The 17469-nt window shown below is 51.2% G+C and overlaps 8 protein-coding genes across 8 annotated transcripts; 2 read left to right on the top strand and 6 right to left on the bottom strand.

Moving 5' to 3' along the window:
- Positions 1 to 39: 39 nt before the first annotated feature.
- On the bottom strand, positions 40 to 798 carry Aud_006606 (uncharacterized protein; the record flags this gene model as incomplete). The annotated part of the gene is made up of 3 exons (XM_043291505.1): positions 40 to 216; positions 275 to 667; positions 730 to 798. The coding sequence occupies 3 exons, from the start codon at positions 796 to 798 to the stop codon at positions 40 to 42; spliced, it is 639 nt and encodes a 212-aa protein (XP_043147440.1).
- A 361-nt stretch (positions 799 to 1159) lies between these two features.
- Positions 1160 to 1933, top strand: Aud_006605 (zinc-finger domain-containing protein; the record flags this gene model as incomplete). Its single annotated transcript, XM_043291504.1, has 3 exons — positions 1160 to 1507; positions 1584 to 1751; positions 1805 to 1933. 3 exons carry the CDS (start codon positions 1160 to 1162, stop codon positions 1931 to 1933), a joined length of 645 nt encoding a protein of 214 aa, XP_043147439.1.
- A 330-nt stretch (positions 1934 to 2263) lies between these two features.
- Positions 2264 to 2783, bottom strand: Aud_006604 (YjbQ family protein; the record flags this gene model as incomplete). Its single annotated transcript, XM_043291503.1, has 2 exons — positions 2264 to 2422; positions 2508 to 2783. 2 exons carry the CDS (start codon positions 2781 to 2783, stop codon positions 2264 to 2266), a joined length of 435 nt encoding a protein of 144 aa, XP_043147438.1.
- A 475-nt stretch (positions 2784 to 3258) lies between these two features.
- Aud_006603 (uncharacterized protein) lies at positions 3259 to 4166 on the bottom strand (the record flags this gene model as incomplete). Its single annotated transcript, XM_043291502.1, has 3 exons — positions 3259 to 3369; positions 3426 to 3753; positions 3808 to 4166. 3 exons carry the CDS (start codon positions 4164 to 4166, stop codon positions 3259 to 3261), a joined length of 798 nt encoding a protein of 265 aa, XP_043147437.1.
- Positions 4167 to 4909: 743 nt separating this feature from the next.
- On the bottom strand, positions 4910 to 5644 carry Aud_006602 (GFA family protein; the record flags this gene model as incomplete). Its single annotated transcript, XM_043291501.1, has 3 exons — positions 4910 to 5027; positions 5087 to 5339; positions 5407 to 5644. 3 exons carry the CDS (start codon positions 5642 to 5644, stop codon positions 4910 to 4912), a joined length of 609 nt encoding a protein of 202 aa, XP_043147436.1.
- Positions 5645 to 7269: 1625 nt separating this feature from the next.
- Positions 7270 to 8991, top strand: Aud_006601 (F-box domain protein; the record flags this gene model as incomplete). The annotated part of the gene is made up of 2 exons (XM_043291500.1): positions 7270 to 7589; positions 7665 to 8991. The coding sequence occupies 2 exons, from the start codon at positions 7270 to 7272 to the stop codon at positions 8989 to 8991; spliced, it is 1647 nt and encodes a 548-aa protein (XP_043147435.1).
- Positions 8992 to 10709: 1718 nt separating this feature from the next.
- Positions 10710 to 12395, bottom strand: Aud_006600 (glycoside hydrolase family 27 protein; the record flags this gene model as incomplete). The annotated part of the gene is made up of 7 exons (XM_043291499.1): positions 10710 to 11108; positions 11171 to 11355; positions 11409 to 11705; positions 11771 to 11860; positions 11921 to 12061; positions 12115 to 12247; positions 12309 to 12395. The coding sequence occupies 7 exons, from the start codon at positions 12393 to 12395 to the stop codon at positions 10710 to 10712; spliced, it is 1332 nt and encodes a 443-aa protein (XP_043147434.1).
- Positions 12396 to 13181: 786 nt separating this feature from the next.
- On the bottom strand, positions 13182 to 17051 carry Aud_006599 (putative inositol polyphosphate phosphatase; the record flags this gene model as incomplete). Its single annotated transcript, XM_043291498.1, has 6 exons — positions 13182 to 13260; positions 13310 to 13977; positions 14033 to 14292; positions 14346 to 14555; positions 14611 to 16939; positions 17004 to 17051. 6 exons carry the CDS (start codon positions 17049 to 17051, stop codon positions 13182 to 13184), a joined length of 3594 nt encoding a protein of 1197 aa, XP_043147433.1.
- Positions 17052 to 17469: the final 418 nt, after the last annotated feature.

The raw sequence follows: 17469 nt of genomic DNA, 5'->3' as shown, positions 1-17469 counted from the left end.
TTGAGAAGATAAACAAGAAATTCGTCGTCGACTGACCGTTTATTTATGCTTGCGCTTCTTCTGCGATTTCTCGCCCCCACCAAAGCTATGACGACCTCCAGAAATACTTGATAGCTGAGACAATTTCACAGGTCTCTGTCTGGCCTCTTGTTTCGCCTTGTTGATCATAGAATTAATCTGTTCAGGATTTGTCGGATCTGCGCTAGCATCGGAATGCTGATGGATGCCACTATCAGCTATATATACTCGTAGTATGCCGAAGACAATCACAAACCTCGACTTTGTTTTTGCGCTTGAAATTTCCGTAAGCCTGTCGACCACCGTAGGCTAGATCGTCGTCGTCCGCATCCAGAGAGTCCGCAGCAATGACAAGGGGTTGTGCTGCATACTCATTGCCCATATCTTCCGCTCCTGAGTAGTCGAGCACCCATTCGGTTTCGCCAGCATCTGCAGCTTGCCTGGCGATGGCTTCCCTTCGCTTTTCTTCCTCAGCTGCGAGAGCAGCCGAGATGGCTTCTAAATCTGACGATGGTGTTGCACCAGGACTCTGTGATACGCCTTCGCTGGAAAGTCTTGGTCGTTTCGGTGTTGAAGTGGTGGACTGTTCGGCGGAGGAAGTCTGGGGTACTTCTTTGCTTGCAGCGGTGGCCGCAGCTCGTTGCATGAACTGCACGCACTTGGTCAGCCGAGTCGAGAAACAAATCGTAGAGGACATTGCTTTTGGCGCACCTTCATAGTTAGTAGACGTGACGACATGGTTTTTTCTGGCTTAGAGCCAGAGGACGTAGATGGAGGCATGATGACGCTTCTTAGATGAAAGAGGAGGACGCAAGTAACATAAACAAAGAGGGCGTGAATCAAAACCCAACCCTTGAGCAGGTAGTACTTGGTTCAATTCCTGACTTTGGCTTGACGAGTGAGACCTTTTCAAACAGAAACAACGATCACATTAAAAACAGTGACCGAAACAGGCAAGAAATTATTTCATTGCGAGCGGCAGAATTTCGCCGTAGCAGCCGCAGGGGCGGCTCCCATTGGTCAAACAAGCGGCCGCGCGAGCTCCCGCAAACCTCACCCTTCATCCCGACTACAACCTCCGCCCTCCGCCGCCCAAGACACACCTTTTCCTTTGTGCCACCAGGGACCCCGACTGCCCAGCATGTTGTCCTGTGCTCGAAGCCGCGTCGCGGCCTTTTCCACGGCGTGGACTCCCCGATTCGTCGCCCGGGCCAGCTACTCGACAACCGTGCCTCGCCTGACAGAGAACCGCATGCAAGCCAACGACCCGACCCCGCGAACTCCCAAGCCCAATGTCTCTGCCACCAATGCTACCCCTACCGACTCGCAGGGTGTATGGGATGCTCCCCTGCGCGAGGAGCCCGAGGCCGGCGAGCGTAGCCGCCAGCTTCAGGCCCCCAACCGTGCCACTACATGGGCCGCTAGCCAGCAGCCGAGGGAACAGGCTATGACCGGTCCTCGTTTTGAGCAGACCATTATGGAGCTTCAGGTATGTAGCGAACTTTTGGCGGGAACTGATTGGAGTGTCAATGCATGACATGTATATCTAACATGGATTCCTTTAGCCTCAACCCTTGGCCGCCATCGAACTTATCCACAAGCAGCCCGTGCGCTGGACCAACAAGAGAATTGTCAGCTGTGACGGCGGCGGCGGCCCGTTGGGTCACCCCCGTGTCTTCATTAACACTGACAAGCCCGAGATTGCTACCTGCGGCTACTGCGGTCTTCCCTTTGTGAGTTCTTCCTGTGGATTTGGAGCATGGACACGCTGACAAATGATCTATAGGCCCACGAGCAGCACCGTGCATACCTCAAGTCTCTCCCCGCTACCAGCTACCCCCTTGAACCCACCGGTGATGCCACTGAGGTGAACGAGACGCAACGTGTTACCGAAGGTGCATTCGAGCAGCGGTAGAAGAATGGTTGTTTTCATTGTTGGCGTTGATGAATTGTTTTGATATTCTTTAGCCCTTGCCGGGCTCATGTACAGATTTGTACCAGATCAATGAACTGCTAGATTCAAGTTCTTCCGTTTAGGGTGATGGGCATAAGCCTCAATCATTCACTGCTTGATTTATCTGCGGTTATGATATATACACCAAGCATTCATATACTATTAACAAAGACATTTCCACGGCTAGCGTTGCGTCTATGCTTTCAAACGAGCCTTCCATCCACTTATAAACTTAGTGACTTTGGTAGGCTGTCATAGACACCCCCGAACACCACCCTCCCCTCCACCAAGTCACGCCTTCTCACCCTGAATTGTCGCAACAACCTTGCGCGTGTGCCGACTGGTCCGAAACTCCAGGTACCAAATCCCCTGCCACGTACCCGTTGCCAACCTCCCATTCGAGATGGGAATATTGACCGACGCGCCGACAAGGGCGGACTTGATATGAGCCTGCCCCATTCATTAGCCCCCATTCTCCACCTCGACAACGTAATTCACAAACGACAGAAGCGACAAATAACATAAAAGAACATACCGGCATATCATCCTCCCCCTCAGCCGAATGCCGATAGAGATTCCCCTTCCGATCCGCCGGCGCAATCCGGTCCAGCGCGTCGCTCATATCGGCGCGCACATCCTCGTCCCAGTTCTCGTTCAGCGAGAGCGCGCAGCTGGTGTGCTGCACAAACAGGTTGAGCATGCCGACTTTGTAGTTGCGTATTTCGGGGAGTTGGGAGAGGACTTCGTCGGTTATGAGGTAGGAGCCGCGGGAGCGAGAGGGAAGGGTGAAGGTTTTTTGGAACCAGGACATTCTTGCGGATTGAAGTTGGAGCTGGTGATTGATGCTGTTAGTTGGTGGATTTCTGGATGGTGGGACGGTGTTGCGGGGTTGATTGAGGGGGGTTGAAATGGGTGGTAGGTTGTAATTGATAACGAGGAATAAGAAGATTGATGGCTTTTGGATTCAATTGACCTACGTTTGAAGTGTGAGTTTGAAACAGTCGCTTTATACAGTTTGCTGGAGTCAACTGGCTGGTTTGTCTGGCGAGTTGCGACGGTGGGGTTCGCTGCTTTGGGCATCGACGTCATTCGGCAAAGTCATACTACGGGGTTGACCCTCCCACAGCTAGGTAGGTATTTTTCGATGTTGATTGCTCAGTTCGCATATTACAACAATAATGCGTTATTGTCTATGCTCCCAAAAAGACTGACTGTGCACAGATGGAGTAGGAAGTTTTGAGCAATTCAACCTAGTTGCCAATCTCATGCAGACTCATTTATTATCATCATGGCGCCGAGCACACACTTGCATGCACAGAAGGAGGGTTACTACTTGCATCGCCCCAGTTCGCAGACCCGAGAGCTTTGCCAGCAGCTGTAGTATCGTCCGACAGAATCTAATGCTTGTCAGCAAACTCCGGACTGCCATGGAAGAAACAGATGAAGAATTCACATAATAGCTCTTGTCAACATAATACCACCAGTCATCACTGCGAAAGGCATTATCTGTTGACTGGCTGATGGGATCGTTCCAGCCGGTATTGCGGTCATCAAAGTGAGCGTGCTTGGACCAGGAAACATAGACCTTTGGATGGTCATTGTTCTGCACACCGTTGGGATTTTTGGCGTCCCCGGCGTTGATCTCGTCGGTGGTAAGCGTGTTCTGGATATTTCCCCATGCGAGGTCATGGTAGCCGCTGTGCGCAGAGAGAAGGGCACGGGACGGCGCCCACATGTTGTTTGCGTCTCTTGAATGGATGATGATCACTCTCTCCCAGTCACTGGACACCGATTAGCTCCTCCGATTGATTGTCTTGCAAATTCAGTATACTCACTAATCATGACCAGTTTCGATACCGACGACCTCAGCGCCATCTTTCTCGTAGAACAGGTTATACACCACCCGCACTTCATTGTCATTACACCTCTTGTAAGTGAAGTATATCGGGAACGCCGGTCCGCGGTTACCGATCCCCACGCCGGGGTTGCGGCATTTGCATCCAACATTGGGATACCCACACTGTGGCGCGGCTGGTGTTTTGTGAGCGTCGTCGTAGATATCAGACGAAGTGGGAGAGCCCCCAAAAGCCCATGTAGGATAGCATGGAGGCCGATTCAGAGCTTGACCGAAAAACCACAGCGGGGCGTAACGATCCGCCAATTCGACGCCTCCTTGACTCAGAAGATTGCTCATCTCATTGTCTGTGATTTGAGTGACTGCTGATGCCAACCTGGCAGTCAGTGCAGCAAGACTGATGAAATGAAGTTTTGACCACATAGTAGGTTACAAGTTGTTTGGTAGTGGTTCACAGTTGCATACTTAGGATGAGGAGTATCCATCATCAAATCTACCTTGTGCTGAGGGAATCCCTTCTCTTAAATCCTTGCAAATGAGCGCCTTGAGGAACCCGATCCTGGTGAGTACTAGTGCCTATAAGATAGGGTAACATTATGTTGATGACCACAGATTGAAAGCTCGCGTTACATTTCAAGGTGTCAATATTTTGAAGAACTTAGTTACTAATGAGACGCGTCCCAGGAACCAAGTGACGAGATTGGCTGATGGATGGCAGTCGAATGTAATTAGAACGGCCCATCATGCATAGTTGTCTCAAGTGAGAAGCCGAAGCTGAGTGATCAGTGATCGCGTCGATCACAAGCTCAACTGGGGGCCGTTTCTAGGACGAGTTTCCCAATGCGGTCCAGGGCCCCGAGTGACACTGTGATAGCTAATCTTCCACTAGCATAAATCGGTAATTAGCTTCATGTTATTACTGCAACATGCTCTGAAGAATGGCTTTTATTGGCTTCCGGGCTCTAGTGTAGGCAGACCGCGGGAATGAAAGTATAGAACAGAGATGAGTTATGTTGAAGATATCATTCAGTAAGCATTTATCAGCAGACCCAGTACAGAAATTGAATATGCAATATGTATGCTTATTCTGATTTCTTATTGCCATAGTCGTCCACGAGCTCACTCTCTTCATCCATCCCTGACCACTTAGATTTGCCATCTAGAATTTCTATACAACGTTTGTCGTAGAAAATATGACAACTGCGTGGTAAAGTTAGCCAGGGATTTGCGATGGCAATCGTTGAGAAGTGATGACATACTCAGGCGCGAAAGCCTCCCTCCACTTCTGGCGCTCCTCGTCGGAATCACCGGCGACAATGGCTTCTGGGAAGATGAGGCATACATTTCGTCCTTCGTCCATGATAGGAGTCCGACAGAATGAGCATGATACTTTTGTTGGGACCTCGTATTCTCTTGTACTGTGAGCAGAAGAATAGAACGAGAGACCATGGGCTCCCTTGTCGAATGTCAAATCAGACTTGTGAAAAATCGCAGCCCATTGGAAGGGAGCTCCTGCGAATAGGTCAGTGTCTCTCAACGTCTTGGACATCGCATGGACTATATGGCATGGTCTACTCACCGTGCATGATTTGGCAACCTCGACAATGACAGTACTTGGCCTTGAGCGGCTTGTCTCGGTTAATCTTATAGGTGACTTGACCACACTGGCATTTGGCTCGCCACTTCACTGGACCGAATTCCTCAGGGGGTTGAATCAGATACGGAGGACGTTGCTTCCATTCCTCATTCTCCATAGGGCGCTCAGATGGCGCGTTGGAGGCATTGGATTTGGGGAGTGACGATCCCTTAGCTGGCATGTCTTCTGCTGTGTTTGAAAATGGCCTGAGCTGGAAACGATACTTTGACGCGGTCTGAGCAGTCTTGGTCAGATAAACCCGCTTGATTGGCTGTTGATGCTTCACTGGGCGAATTGCAGCCGAGAATGACCAATTGATAGCACAACGAGCGGTTGCGAACCTTGTGCAGAGCATGAAAATGAATGTTTTTTAGAGAGAACAATGCGCACTCTGGAGTCTCACAGCTCCGATGCGACTCTCTTGCATCTTGCTTATATACCATGGACAATGGGTAATTCATCCCATTTCTTGAATGTATTCAATCATGATGCCATGACATCATGACGATGTCAGGCAAAATCAATACTGGACAGACATGCCTTGACTTCCCTGATTGACGGCTGAAGATGTCAGGGACCTCCCTGGATATAGACATAACCTTATCAAGCTTCCCCAGAATCGAATAGAAAGTTTCTTGATTTCCTGCAGATTCAAACCCAATCTGACCTCATACGAGAGTCTGGCCAACTGGAGACGGCCCTCCACTTAACATAGGAGTTAAGTGTATGATAGAAGTAGCAGCCATAACTGACCAATGAGTAATATCAATCAATTGTTTTGATATTGGTACGGAGTACTCCTGCAACCTTACTTTCGGGAGGATATTGGTGCGAGTACTTATACTCATAGGACGATTATCAAGACCCGATTGTTGCTCACGTGCTCTCAGAATGCTGCACTGATCACCAGCTCAATTATGATTCAGTCCAATTATTAATTAATCAAAGAGGTCTGGATTGGCTTGGGCAACATAGACTATGACTGGCTACTTCGAAAAGAACAGTTCAAAGGCTGAAACGTCGTTCATTTACAACCCCACTGGTTTTTGTCTGATCGGCCAGTTCTGACTGCCAACATGAAACACCCGCCCGCGTTTCGTACAAATCTCCTAGCTTGGCAATCGGCATCACCTTTGAATGTCTATTCAAAGGGTTGCTGGATATCCCTGTGCATGTCAAAGAATTGACGGCTAATAATCGACATGGACGTTGAAATACTCATGCGCGACAAATGTACTATTAGGATGGCGACCTGTTGATAGGATCGATAAAAATAGACAAGCCCAAAGAGGAATATCCCAATCCTTCATTCCTCCATTCAAGACCAGCCAAATAGCCAAGACCAGCGACAAAGAAGCCTCCAGCGCTTGTCCATCGCCCTTGGTCCCAATCACATTATCACACTTCCAGCCGTTAAAAAAGGAGGATCCTACCTTTCGTTTGCCGTCTTCTACTCCGTGGTCGAAACTCAATCGGAAACTGAACCCAAATTTCGACGGATAAAGGCATCAAAAAGGGATATCTGTCTCTCTGCTTTCCAACTGTCCAATCCTCCCAGGTCGTCCAATAATCCAACTCACTAAGACAAGTGCATGTCCCAATCATAATCGACTGTCTCTCTCAGCCTCGCTTATCCTCTAGTTTGATGATCCTCCGGTCCTCCCCCTCCTTCATCTCTATTTAATTTCCAGTTGATCACTCTTCAAACCTCGCCCCCCCTTGGTGATCTTCTAACTCAACAATCCTTATCAATGTCGTCTTTCTCCCACTCCGCAAACTGCCTCCAGCAATAATATCATAATCATTATGGGCTTGTTTAACCGGCTTCGACGGCGTTCCAAGAGTCACAGCCGTGCGGGGAATGCGGCCAGCTATGAACATCTCCGCATCTCTCCCGATCACAGTGTTCCCCCAGTTCCCACGCTAAGACGAGACTACACCAAGATCCTTCCTCCTCCAGTTCTGGCGCGAATCTTTGCTTTTGTCTGTCCCCATGCAGCAGACAGCAGCTATGCGACTTCCGAAGAGTCCATGACCGAGGATGGCTGCATGCTCTGTGACATGCGCGACCTAGCACACTGTGCTGTGGTGTGCAAGCGGTGGTATCTGGCTGCTCGAAGTGTATTGTAAGCTTCTCTGCTCTGGTCTACTCGTGTCTTGTGTTGTTCGTTCTCCCCACTCATATGCATCTCAATACACAGGTACTCCCATGTCCGCATCGATGCCGTCCACTACTGCGAACTTGAAGTCCAATTGGCAGCCAGGCGAAAGCGCCGTTCTTTCTTTGACCGCAATGGTGATCCCATTGATGCACCCCAGGCCCGGTTGGAATTATTCATGCGCTCAGTGCGACATGCACATGAGCTGGGAAGCATGGTCTTGTCTCTGCGAATGCCATACATGACGCGTGAAGCAAACAAGGCGGGCATTGCCCGAACGATCTCGGTGTGTCCCAACCTTCGATACGTTGACTTGCCGGCTGGCCTATACAGCGATGACCCGGCGTGTCTTGCTCTGAAGCAAGAACTTATGGCCCGTTGTCCCGATATACGACGCATGGCCTATCGCCATGGCTCCGAAGGAAGCTTCTCGCAGTTGCCCGGATCCCGTTTGTGGATGAACTTGGAAATCTTGGAGTTGTCGCGACTCCAAATTGAGCCAAACATTCTCCGCTTTAGTCTGGGCGCTTTCCCCCAGCTGCGTGAATTGGCATTGGAAGACCTCCCATGGCTTGACGATTCCGCTTTCAGACATTCTCAATCACTGCCTCCCTTTCCAGCCGTCCAACGGCTTACACTTCGAGATACCCCCAAGGTCACGGCAAGCGGGCTTGCCGCGTTCTTCTCCCTTCCTGTGAATCGCAAATCATTACATTATCTGACTTTGTCGGCCACCGGAGTGCTTCCATCCACCCTCTATCAAATTCTAGCCTTGGCGCCATGTCTTGAAGGACTATTTTTCATTCAAGAGGTATCCAGATCCTTTCCCACGGAACAGGTACCACCGTTGGTGTCCACGTCGCTCAAAATGCTGCACTATGAGATTACTTCTTCAAGCGCATCTTATGGTCTAGCACCTGTTGCAGCCTCATACTATACCTACCTGATCTCTTCTTTAATGTCAAACTGTCTTCCAGCTTTACGCGACTTATATGTTCGCGACGCCAGTTTCCCAGAAGCCCTGCTGCTTGCACCTCCACCTCGAATCTTTGGAGGTGGTGAAAACGGCCCGCAGATCCCTGCTGGCGGTCTCTCGCAGCCCCTCAATGTGTACAGCAAAGGCTTGGACGAACTGGAATGGAACTTTACTCCGTACGAGCCGCCTCAGACGCGCGGCCGGCGGGAGAGTACGACCCGTCCGGTGAGCTTCCATGACGCGCAGTTGAGTCGGACTTGGGGAGGAGACGCAAGGAAGAGTGTGCTCGTCGGAAATGGATTCGGCGGATTTCTCGCCGTACCCGTCGACGACGATCGTCCAAAGAGTAGTGGAGGCTGGAGACGTCAAAGTCGGCAAGACTTATGGCGGTGATTCTGCTGATCATTCCAAGGGGGTGTGGCCGTGTGATATAAGTGATATATGACCAACTACGGAATAATGGCATAATGATATACCCTGAAGTATCGAATTGTGGGCTTTTACATAGATGGCACGTTCTATTTATTTTCCAGAAACAGAGCAGCTGAGTGACAGAACTTGAGCTACGAGGTAGTCTCTGCGACTCTCAACAGAGACCCTTCTCTTGGATCAAAATCTGGACCAGAGATTGTTCTGGACTGTTGTTACAATACGCGGGTTTGGTCTTGAGGTACCGGAAGGTTGGGCAACCTCCTTCCATTTGTGGTACCGAAATATACTTCATCCTCGTTCGCTTCTTGCCTAGCATTAAACTTCTATCTTGGTATCGCAATATCAGCACGATCGTTCACCATGGTTTCCTTCTTCTCTCGGAGCAGTCGGTGTTAGAGTCGGAATCTGCGATCTCAAGCCCTCTCCTCTGTCTTGAGAACAGCTAGACGATGGCTGCAGTCATTTCAGACAATAATAACGCTCGAGATGGGATGAACACCGGGGAGGATCCGTCAGAGCTAGAAGTCGTTGCAGAATCCAATCGCAGAAACCAGATGGCATCCTCCATCGCAATGTGAGTTCCGCAGAGGCCACAATCATGTAGATTTACTAAGGAGATCTGTCCAAACAGTACCCATGTACAGCGACTCTCTGATTCTTTGCGGCGATCATATCTTTCCAGCCCATAAAGCGACCACCTGCTCGCAGTCCGACTTTTTTGCCAACGTCTTTGACTCGCATTTCTCCGTTGGTTACCGAGTTGCTTTCTAGTCACTAACGAGCAAGCCTTCTGACCACGATATTGCAGGAAGCCTGCACGGGGCGAATCAGGCTCCCTGATCATCCGCTGGTCGTCCCTTCTGCTGCCTGATTACCTCTATTCAAGCGATTACACATTCTATCTGGATTATGATTTTCCTACATCGTTCTTAGTTGAAGGACAAAGTTCACCGGGCGATCTTATCGGTCAGTCCAGAACCTAATGCTGAAGCAGGTACATTCCTGACATTGCGGGAACTGTAGATCGTCTCCAATGCTGCAAGCTTTCTGTTCATATACACGTGTTCCTCGTCGCAGATCGCCTTCTTATCAGAGGATTGAAGTAGCTTGCCAAGCAAAAGTTTGCGACATTCTCAGGAAAGCATCGTTTCCAACCGTATATCATCGTGCCGTTAGGGAAGTTTATACAATGACTTCGATACACTATCGACATTTGCGTGGGGCAGTCGTCAATTGTACTTTGGATACCCTACATAGTCATGGCGAAAGGGGCCACTTTGACCCCAATTTCCTGAGGCATATTCTCGAGGACGTTCCCGAGTTCCCACAGGACTTGACGACTAAGCTCGTCGGTGAGTGGCTGGATGAGAAGAGTATCGCTTCGGAATTGATGCAAATCGCGGAATATTTTCGGCTTTGTTTATGGATGGATTAGGTATCTTGGGTATAATTGATAGCATAGCAGGAATACTATTCATCAGGTTGGCGGGACTGAAACCCTTTGCACTCCGTTGGGCGTCGACATGTGTTTTATAGAAAAGATTCGCTTGTTGTGCAAGTCTTTCAGGAACTCACTTCATGATAGTCTAGAGCGACTGGTACTTGATGACTATGAACCGATTATTCTCTGGACATCCTGAAATGAACAGTGGGGATACTGCTAGAGGAGATTCTACCATCTAGCATGCCCTGCCCACAACCAACGCGGCCACATCATGGCTCTCCAATTCCACACTGTAATGATCTCTCACACAACCCAAATCCTTCCCGGTCCAGGCATCCGTCACATGAAATCCAGTGCGCCGTTTCCCCTGCCTCTTGAGCTCAGGAACCTCCTTCCACACAGCCGTACGCGTCTGCTTCGTATTTTCCGAATTCAGCATCAGCACCAGCGTGCCACCCAGCGTCGACGACGCGCCGGACCAGTACTCTGCCGGGTGAGCAGGGTCAAACGTCCAGTCAGGATTGTACCCCCATTTATATGGGTGCGCAGGACGGCCGATCACCGGGTCCTGGTGGAACTTTAGGAGAATCTTGTTTGAGAGGATGGCGAGATGGGCCTGGCTGATGGAGTCAAGCTGGCGGTCGAGTCAGTACATGTCCACTGTCTTGATGAGACTGATTGCAGAGCCAAACGTACAGCAGTCCCGATGATCAAGGGCGACTTCATCGCCGCCCAGAGCGCAAAGTGAGCTCTGTTCTCTGCTAGTGTGAGGTTGCCGTTGCCGACCTCCAGCATGTCCGGGTCCGGATGGCCCCAGAAATCAACATAGTTCATCAGGAAGGAGTTCTCGTTGGCGATTGCGGCGATGCGGGGCCAGGATGCTGATGGTATCGGTTAGATAAAGAGACAGGTACGATTGATTGTTGAAGCTTACGGTTGATATCCCCGGACATGCGCCAGGAGTTGCCTGTCTCGTTGCCCCAGGCGTTCACGTCCGCTTGGCCCCAGTCACACAGCGAGTACAGGATCGTGCGGTCGACGCTGACCAACGCATCGCGCATCCGCCTGTACCGCTCGGCTGTCCGCGAATTGCGCCAGTCGTAGCCCGCCGGCGCGGGATTCTTGTTATCGGGACAGGTCCCGTTGGTGGCTTTACTGCTCGGGTCTGGGACGCAGTAGGTGTACGCGTCGGTCCAGTTCGAGGGGACACCGCAGTTGTCGTACTTCAGGTCTTATTGAGCGTGGTTAGTTAGCTGGAGTGTACTTGAGATATAAGACTTGAGACACAAAACATACAGTCAATGCCCCATTCCGCGAATGTCTGGGCGTCGATAGCTTCGTGACCCAGACTGGCAGGGTATCCGGCGCAGGTCGTCAGCCCGGCGCCTTCACTTCGTCAGCGATGCTTGCTCATGGATGGGTCTATTCGCCGTGACTCTGACTCACTGCTGTAGATCCCGACTTTCAGCCCCAGATCGTGGATCTGGCCTGCTAGGCCCGAGATGCCGTCAGGGAACTTCGCAGGGTCCGGGACGATGCGCTGCGTGCTCGCGTCCCGTCCGCTCTTGACGGACCAGCAATCATCGACTACCATCGTCAACGTCAGCACCATCCTGGGAGTCGAACAAACGCCAACTCACTATTGATATACTCATATCCCAGGTCCTTCAGGCCCAGCTTGACGACCTCGTTCGCGGCAGTCATGATCTTGGCGGCATCAATATCGCAGCCAAACGCATTCCACGAGTTCCAGCCTAGCGCGGGTAGTTTCCCCTGCTGAGTCTTAGACTGCTGCTCGTACGAACGTTGAAAGAGAAGATTATCTTATTCTTACCACATTCCCCGGTCTAACGAGGGCATTGCTTCCTTGAGGGAGGGTTAACACTGCAGCTGCTGTGGCCAGAGAGAGAAACTTCGTCATCTCGACTTGGTCCCTTGTTGCAGAGAAATGTGAAATTTAAGTCTCTAGGTTTGATTCTCAGTGTGAATACAACTTAGAGAGGTACGCAGAGTATATATATATGGCAAACATTCCCCGCAATCGGACCACCCAAACAAGCATCTGCGACAAGCGATGCTGAGGGGTATCATCGCTGATCATCAGGTCCTCGAGCCAATCAAGCATATCCGGATAATTGCTCTTGGAGAATACTGTCTAAGCATCTTGCTTTTGGAGGCTAGCGCTGCCTTGATCGACATATATTGTAACGGTTGCATGCCAGATACTCCGTGCAGGTTGAAAGGCGGAGCACGGACGATATACCGTGCTGAAATGAGAAGGTGAGATGCATGTCTGCGACGTACTTTGCATTAGACATCCGGGATAAGTCCGCGGATTCTGACTTGATGTATGAAGTATATTCCTTGTGGTCAAGACTGGGAGTATTGCCAATGTCTTTCTTGTAGGTGTGATGATGTCTGCATGGAATATTATAATGGAAGATTATGATCATGCAGTGTCTAACCACCTGCCTGCACAGCAGTACTCTATCTACCGCCCAGAGCTCTTTTCATGATACATGTCTATCGTGAAATCATTAGTCGTACAACAACAACAACAGCAGCACAGCAACAACACCGCTGACGCAGCAGACCGTCTTATATCCTTCACTTCCTGACCAACTATTACCTGTACCAAAGAAGCCGATCACCACAGAAGAAATGTCATGCATGAAAATGTGGAGAAAGACGAATATCAAGCACCGACTCATTGAGTGCCCGTGCCTAGAATCAATGCTCGCGCTTGCTGAGGATCTGTGCCCAGGACGCTGATCAGGTATTCAATGCTACACACGTTAGCAAAAGCCGAAACAGAAAGACAGTGGGATAGCTTACCTAGCTTCAGAAGCCAGCCTGCGCTTCTCTTTTTGGAACTCCTGCTGACATGATTCCCACACCGCGGCACGTTCCTGCGGTAGCACAGTCTTGACGCGGAGCTTGAACGATGCGCTCACAGGCCGATGGTCGGAGGCTCGGACCTCGTGTCGTCGGTAGTCCAACTGCTTGATCCGACCTAGCCCCCTGTAAAGTACACGATCGCACCACGCAGGGGACCGTTTCTTCTCACTCGAGTCGTATTCGTCGGTGCCGACATCGTACTTGTACGTCGGCGCGAACGTGATGGGCGCCTCCGTGAATGACCGGAGTCGGAAGCCGGGGTTCTTCCGCCTCGACGCCAGCAGTTGGTCTCGCTCGAGCAACTTTGCGAGGTTGTTATTGCGAATATCCTCGATGATCACATTCCGTGGGATTGAGTCGATTCGGTAATTGAGATCACCGTTGAGAATGCAAATCTCATGGTCCATAATCATCGTGCCATCACCGCCGCTGACAAAGTGGTTTGCCCGAGTGGTAAGGCTGTTCTCTACCGGAAGCACTTCGGACTCGAGAATGGCTGCAATGTCATTGTTGCGGTGCGCCGTTTGCGACTGACCGGCTGCTAAATGGCAATTCACGAAACAGAAAGAACTATCGTCCAGTACGAAGCGAAGAATCAGGGCACCCTACGCAATCAGTTAAACCGGACTAAAAACCAGAGCAGTCCCTCAAAATACATACCTTGTTTCCGTGCAATCCTCCCATACCCCGCTTCACCTCTGCAGCGCCGATGTTCTTGATCCTCTGTCGTTCCTTATGCTTGACAAAGACGCAGGTAAAGAGACCAATGAGATTCGCTGAATGAAGAAGGACATACGACTCCTCGAGGGGCATGCAGTCGTTGATACAGCGAGTCAAATGCTCCATCCATACCCGGTACTGACGGCTCATATGTTCTTTCTCTCCGCTGTCTTTCTTCTTGCTTCCCATCAGCAAGCTTTCTAGAGACGAATCAGTAAAATGCACAAGTGAGGCAGCTCAGACTTATACTCACTGGCTGTGATTTTCTTGTTCTCTAGATCCACAAGCTCCTGGAAGCCGAAGACCAAAATCTCGGGTGGATTCTCGGGATGGATTGCCTCTTGAATGAAGTTGCTGGAGCGGACAGTACCTGGCGTAGACGCCCCAGCATTCCATGTCACAACTACTGCCGAAATCTCACGGAATTTGCAGAATTCTACGTCTCTGCTCTGCATGCGGGTTTCTGTTGAAGTTAGTTTCCACTTCTCATCCATCTAACACGGAGAATATCGACTTACCCAACCAATCATCCTCCAGCATTCCATCCCAGAGACGAATGCAATTGTCGTCTCCTAGCGAGGTCACCTGCAGACGATTCATGGTCCAGACGCTACTGGAATCCAGTAGGAAGCTAGAGACTGGACCGTCATGCGCTCGCCAATCCTTCTTAACCATCCATGGGTTCGTCCTCGTGTCGTAGACATAGATCATGCCGGTCTTATACGCCGCCCAAAGATAATCACCGACCACGCCTAAGCAGTTAATCTTGTAAACGCTTACATTGACGACTGCTAGACAAGCGTAATCTGTGGAAGAGTACACGGTAACCTTGCCATCCGCATGGCCCAGGTACACACGTCCCCCATCTCTCGTCGTATAGGTACCGGACGTGACATCACCAGTGTGCTGCGAGCCCAGTGGTTTCTTCAGAACTTTGAATGAGACATCGTCACGTGCGTTTGGCTGATATACGTGGACCTCCTTGCCAGTGGCCAGCCATAGTGTATCTCCGACAACCAACGAGAATGTATGTCCCCGGGCGACACGGTCATAAGGATTATGGTAGCTGTATTGAAGATTTGGAGTCCCAGACTCGTCAGGCGGCCAGACAAGCAGTCGTCCCTCGTCGTCAAGGGTCCACATCTCCTTTTTATGTCGGAGGATTTTAATCACTTCACGACGCGAAGGATAGGAGCGTGTTGCTACAATGGATCGAGTGGAGATGTCCACTTCATGGATTTCTCCCGTGCTCATGCCCAGCCATAGCCGCTGACCCTCATCTTCCAGGCCGGTACCTGGCTTGAATGCTATCGATAGACTCTTCACAGTTTCACCGTGGCTGAGACTCATGATTTGTTCTCCGTTGGTGAGGTCCCATACCCGCGTTAAATAACCTGTTGTACACACATGCTTGCCGCATACATCCATCAAACGAGTGTCATATCTTGTATGAACCTCCCTCGGTCCGTTTTTCAGAAGAGGCGGTCGACGGTTAGTTGTTGATGCGTCAGGATAGTCAGTCCGCGAGATTGCCGGTTCGTCCACTGGATCCTGTCCAAATGTGTCCGCACGGGCCAACTGCCGTTCAGGACCAGAAGATGCCTGCCCTGGCTTAGCGTCTCTGGAGAACGACGGCTGTCGGTGGATTTGCGTGGGTGTCTGTATCTCCCTTGGGGGCAGTTGAAATGATTGCGGTCTAGACGATGGTTCAGGATGGGAGGGGCCATCCAGATGAAGTGACGGCCGAGACGGAGACGCGCCACCCCTTCGCGCCAAGGACGAATGGCGTGGCGGGAGGCTGGGAGGCTCGGTTGGAGTATCGGTCGCTTGAAGCCTGCGAGATGACAACGGCGCAGCTGACCAGGGCTCTGTCTGCTTCAATGGATGCGGGGGGACCTGTACCATCAACGGTTTCATGTCCCGCATCGGTTCCGGGATGGGTCTCCTGCGTGAGAACCCAAGTTCGCGCGCATCCCGCATAGCATACACAGACGGCACGGGGTTCCTGTCATCAAACGATTGACGACTTGGGGGTTCAGTCATCGGCCGAGATGGAGAGCGTGGCATCTGCGGACGTCCGCAAGATGATGGTTTTACGGACGATTTTTCGGGACTGCCTGGTGGCGTGCTGAACGGTGATATTCGATCCTCCGACGCTGTCTTCTCGGATTTGGGTGCCAGAGTTGCGCTCTCATGGGAAGTTAAGGCTGCCGGCTTTGCAGGGACCTTTGGCTTCTCTGCCCGATCGATGGGGGGAGGCAATGAAGAGCTTTTTTGCTTTCGATCGGGCGGACTCTCACTGATGAAGCTCCCCGAATGAGAATGCGCTGGCGACAAATGACCAGGCAGCTGCTGGGACTTCGGGGAATTGGGCGTTGTCGGTCGGTTTCTCGGCGGCGGCAATGAGCCCCGAGAGTGGCCCGGGGGACTGCGGGACATCCTGGAGTTGACGGTATGCTCACCGTGGTTTTGGGATCCAAATCCCCGCGGAGGTGATCGCGGCGAGTCAACCGTCAAAGTCGGTGCCAGTTGCGGCGACGAGTGGAAGTTCATCGACATGGGTCTACTCTGCCTTCTGCCTGGAGATCTTTCCGGGGAGCCGCTTCGCCGTGAGAATCCGCCATTTGCCCGATCGTACCGGTGGCCGTTCTGAGGCTTTGCCGTCGCATTCCATGGGGATTGAGGCCGAGGAAGGTCGAGAGAAGCGCGCGCGGAGCGCACCTCGTCAACAGGTTCGGGCGTCCTCAGGAAGGGAGTCGAATCATGCGAACTAGTAGCTGTAAAGGCTGATGGTGATCGGCGATGGGACAGGTTCTCGAAATGTGACAGAAGGGAGGAAACCGGCCGCTGGGGAAATTTTCAGGATCAGTAAAAGATGCTCATACACTCGCACAGGAAGCGCAAATCATACAATAGGAGCATTATCCGTGCCGTCCTTGTCCTTGCCGCTCCCCTCCATGACCACAACGAGAGATTGCGCGCAGGAAGGGCGGGGAGATATGAATCATAGGCCTTTGTCGAATCTCGAACCTTTTGTCCGGTGTGTTGTTATTTTAAGACGACGTTCGGTATTGGGAGTCGGGACAAGTAGCCGAGAAGAGACTCGAGGTAAATATTGTGGCGGGGAGGTCAAGAAGTCAGGTGCAGGTCGTTGGGTATAAATGAGCGAGAACGGATCGAGAAAGAAAACTGAGCAGGAGAAATGACCGTCCAGAAGTCATCTGACAAAGATCTTGAGCCGCAGCTGGAGTTATACTTAGATAGTAGCTGGAGAGGAGCACTCGGGAAAAGGCGAGGATGAAGATCGAACCGGAGACAGGGGGCGGTGCAAAAGCGTGTGGAGAGTCAAAGGGATGACGATTAACAAGTGGGGGTTG

Source organism: Aspergillus udagawae, assembly GCF_001078395.1.
Source record: "Aspergillus udagawae IFM 46973 DNA, scaffold_4, whole genome shotgun sequence".
Taxonomy (NCBI): Eukaryota; Fungi; Ascomycota; class Eurotiomycetes; order Eurotiales; family Aspergillaceae; genus Aspergillus; species Aspergillus udagawae.
Note: the sequence above shows the minus strand (reverse complement) of the source record. Positions and strands in the feature narration are given on the sequence as shown.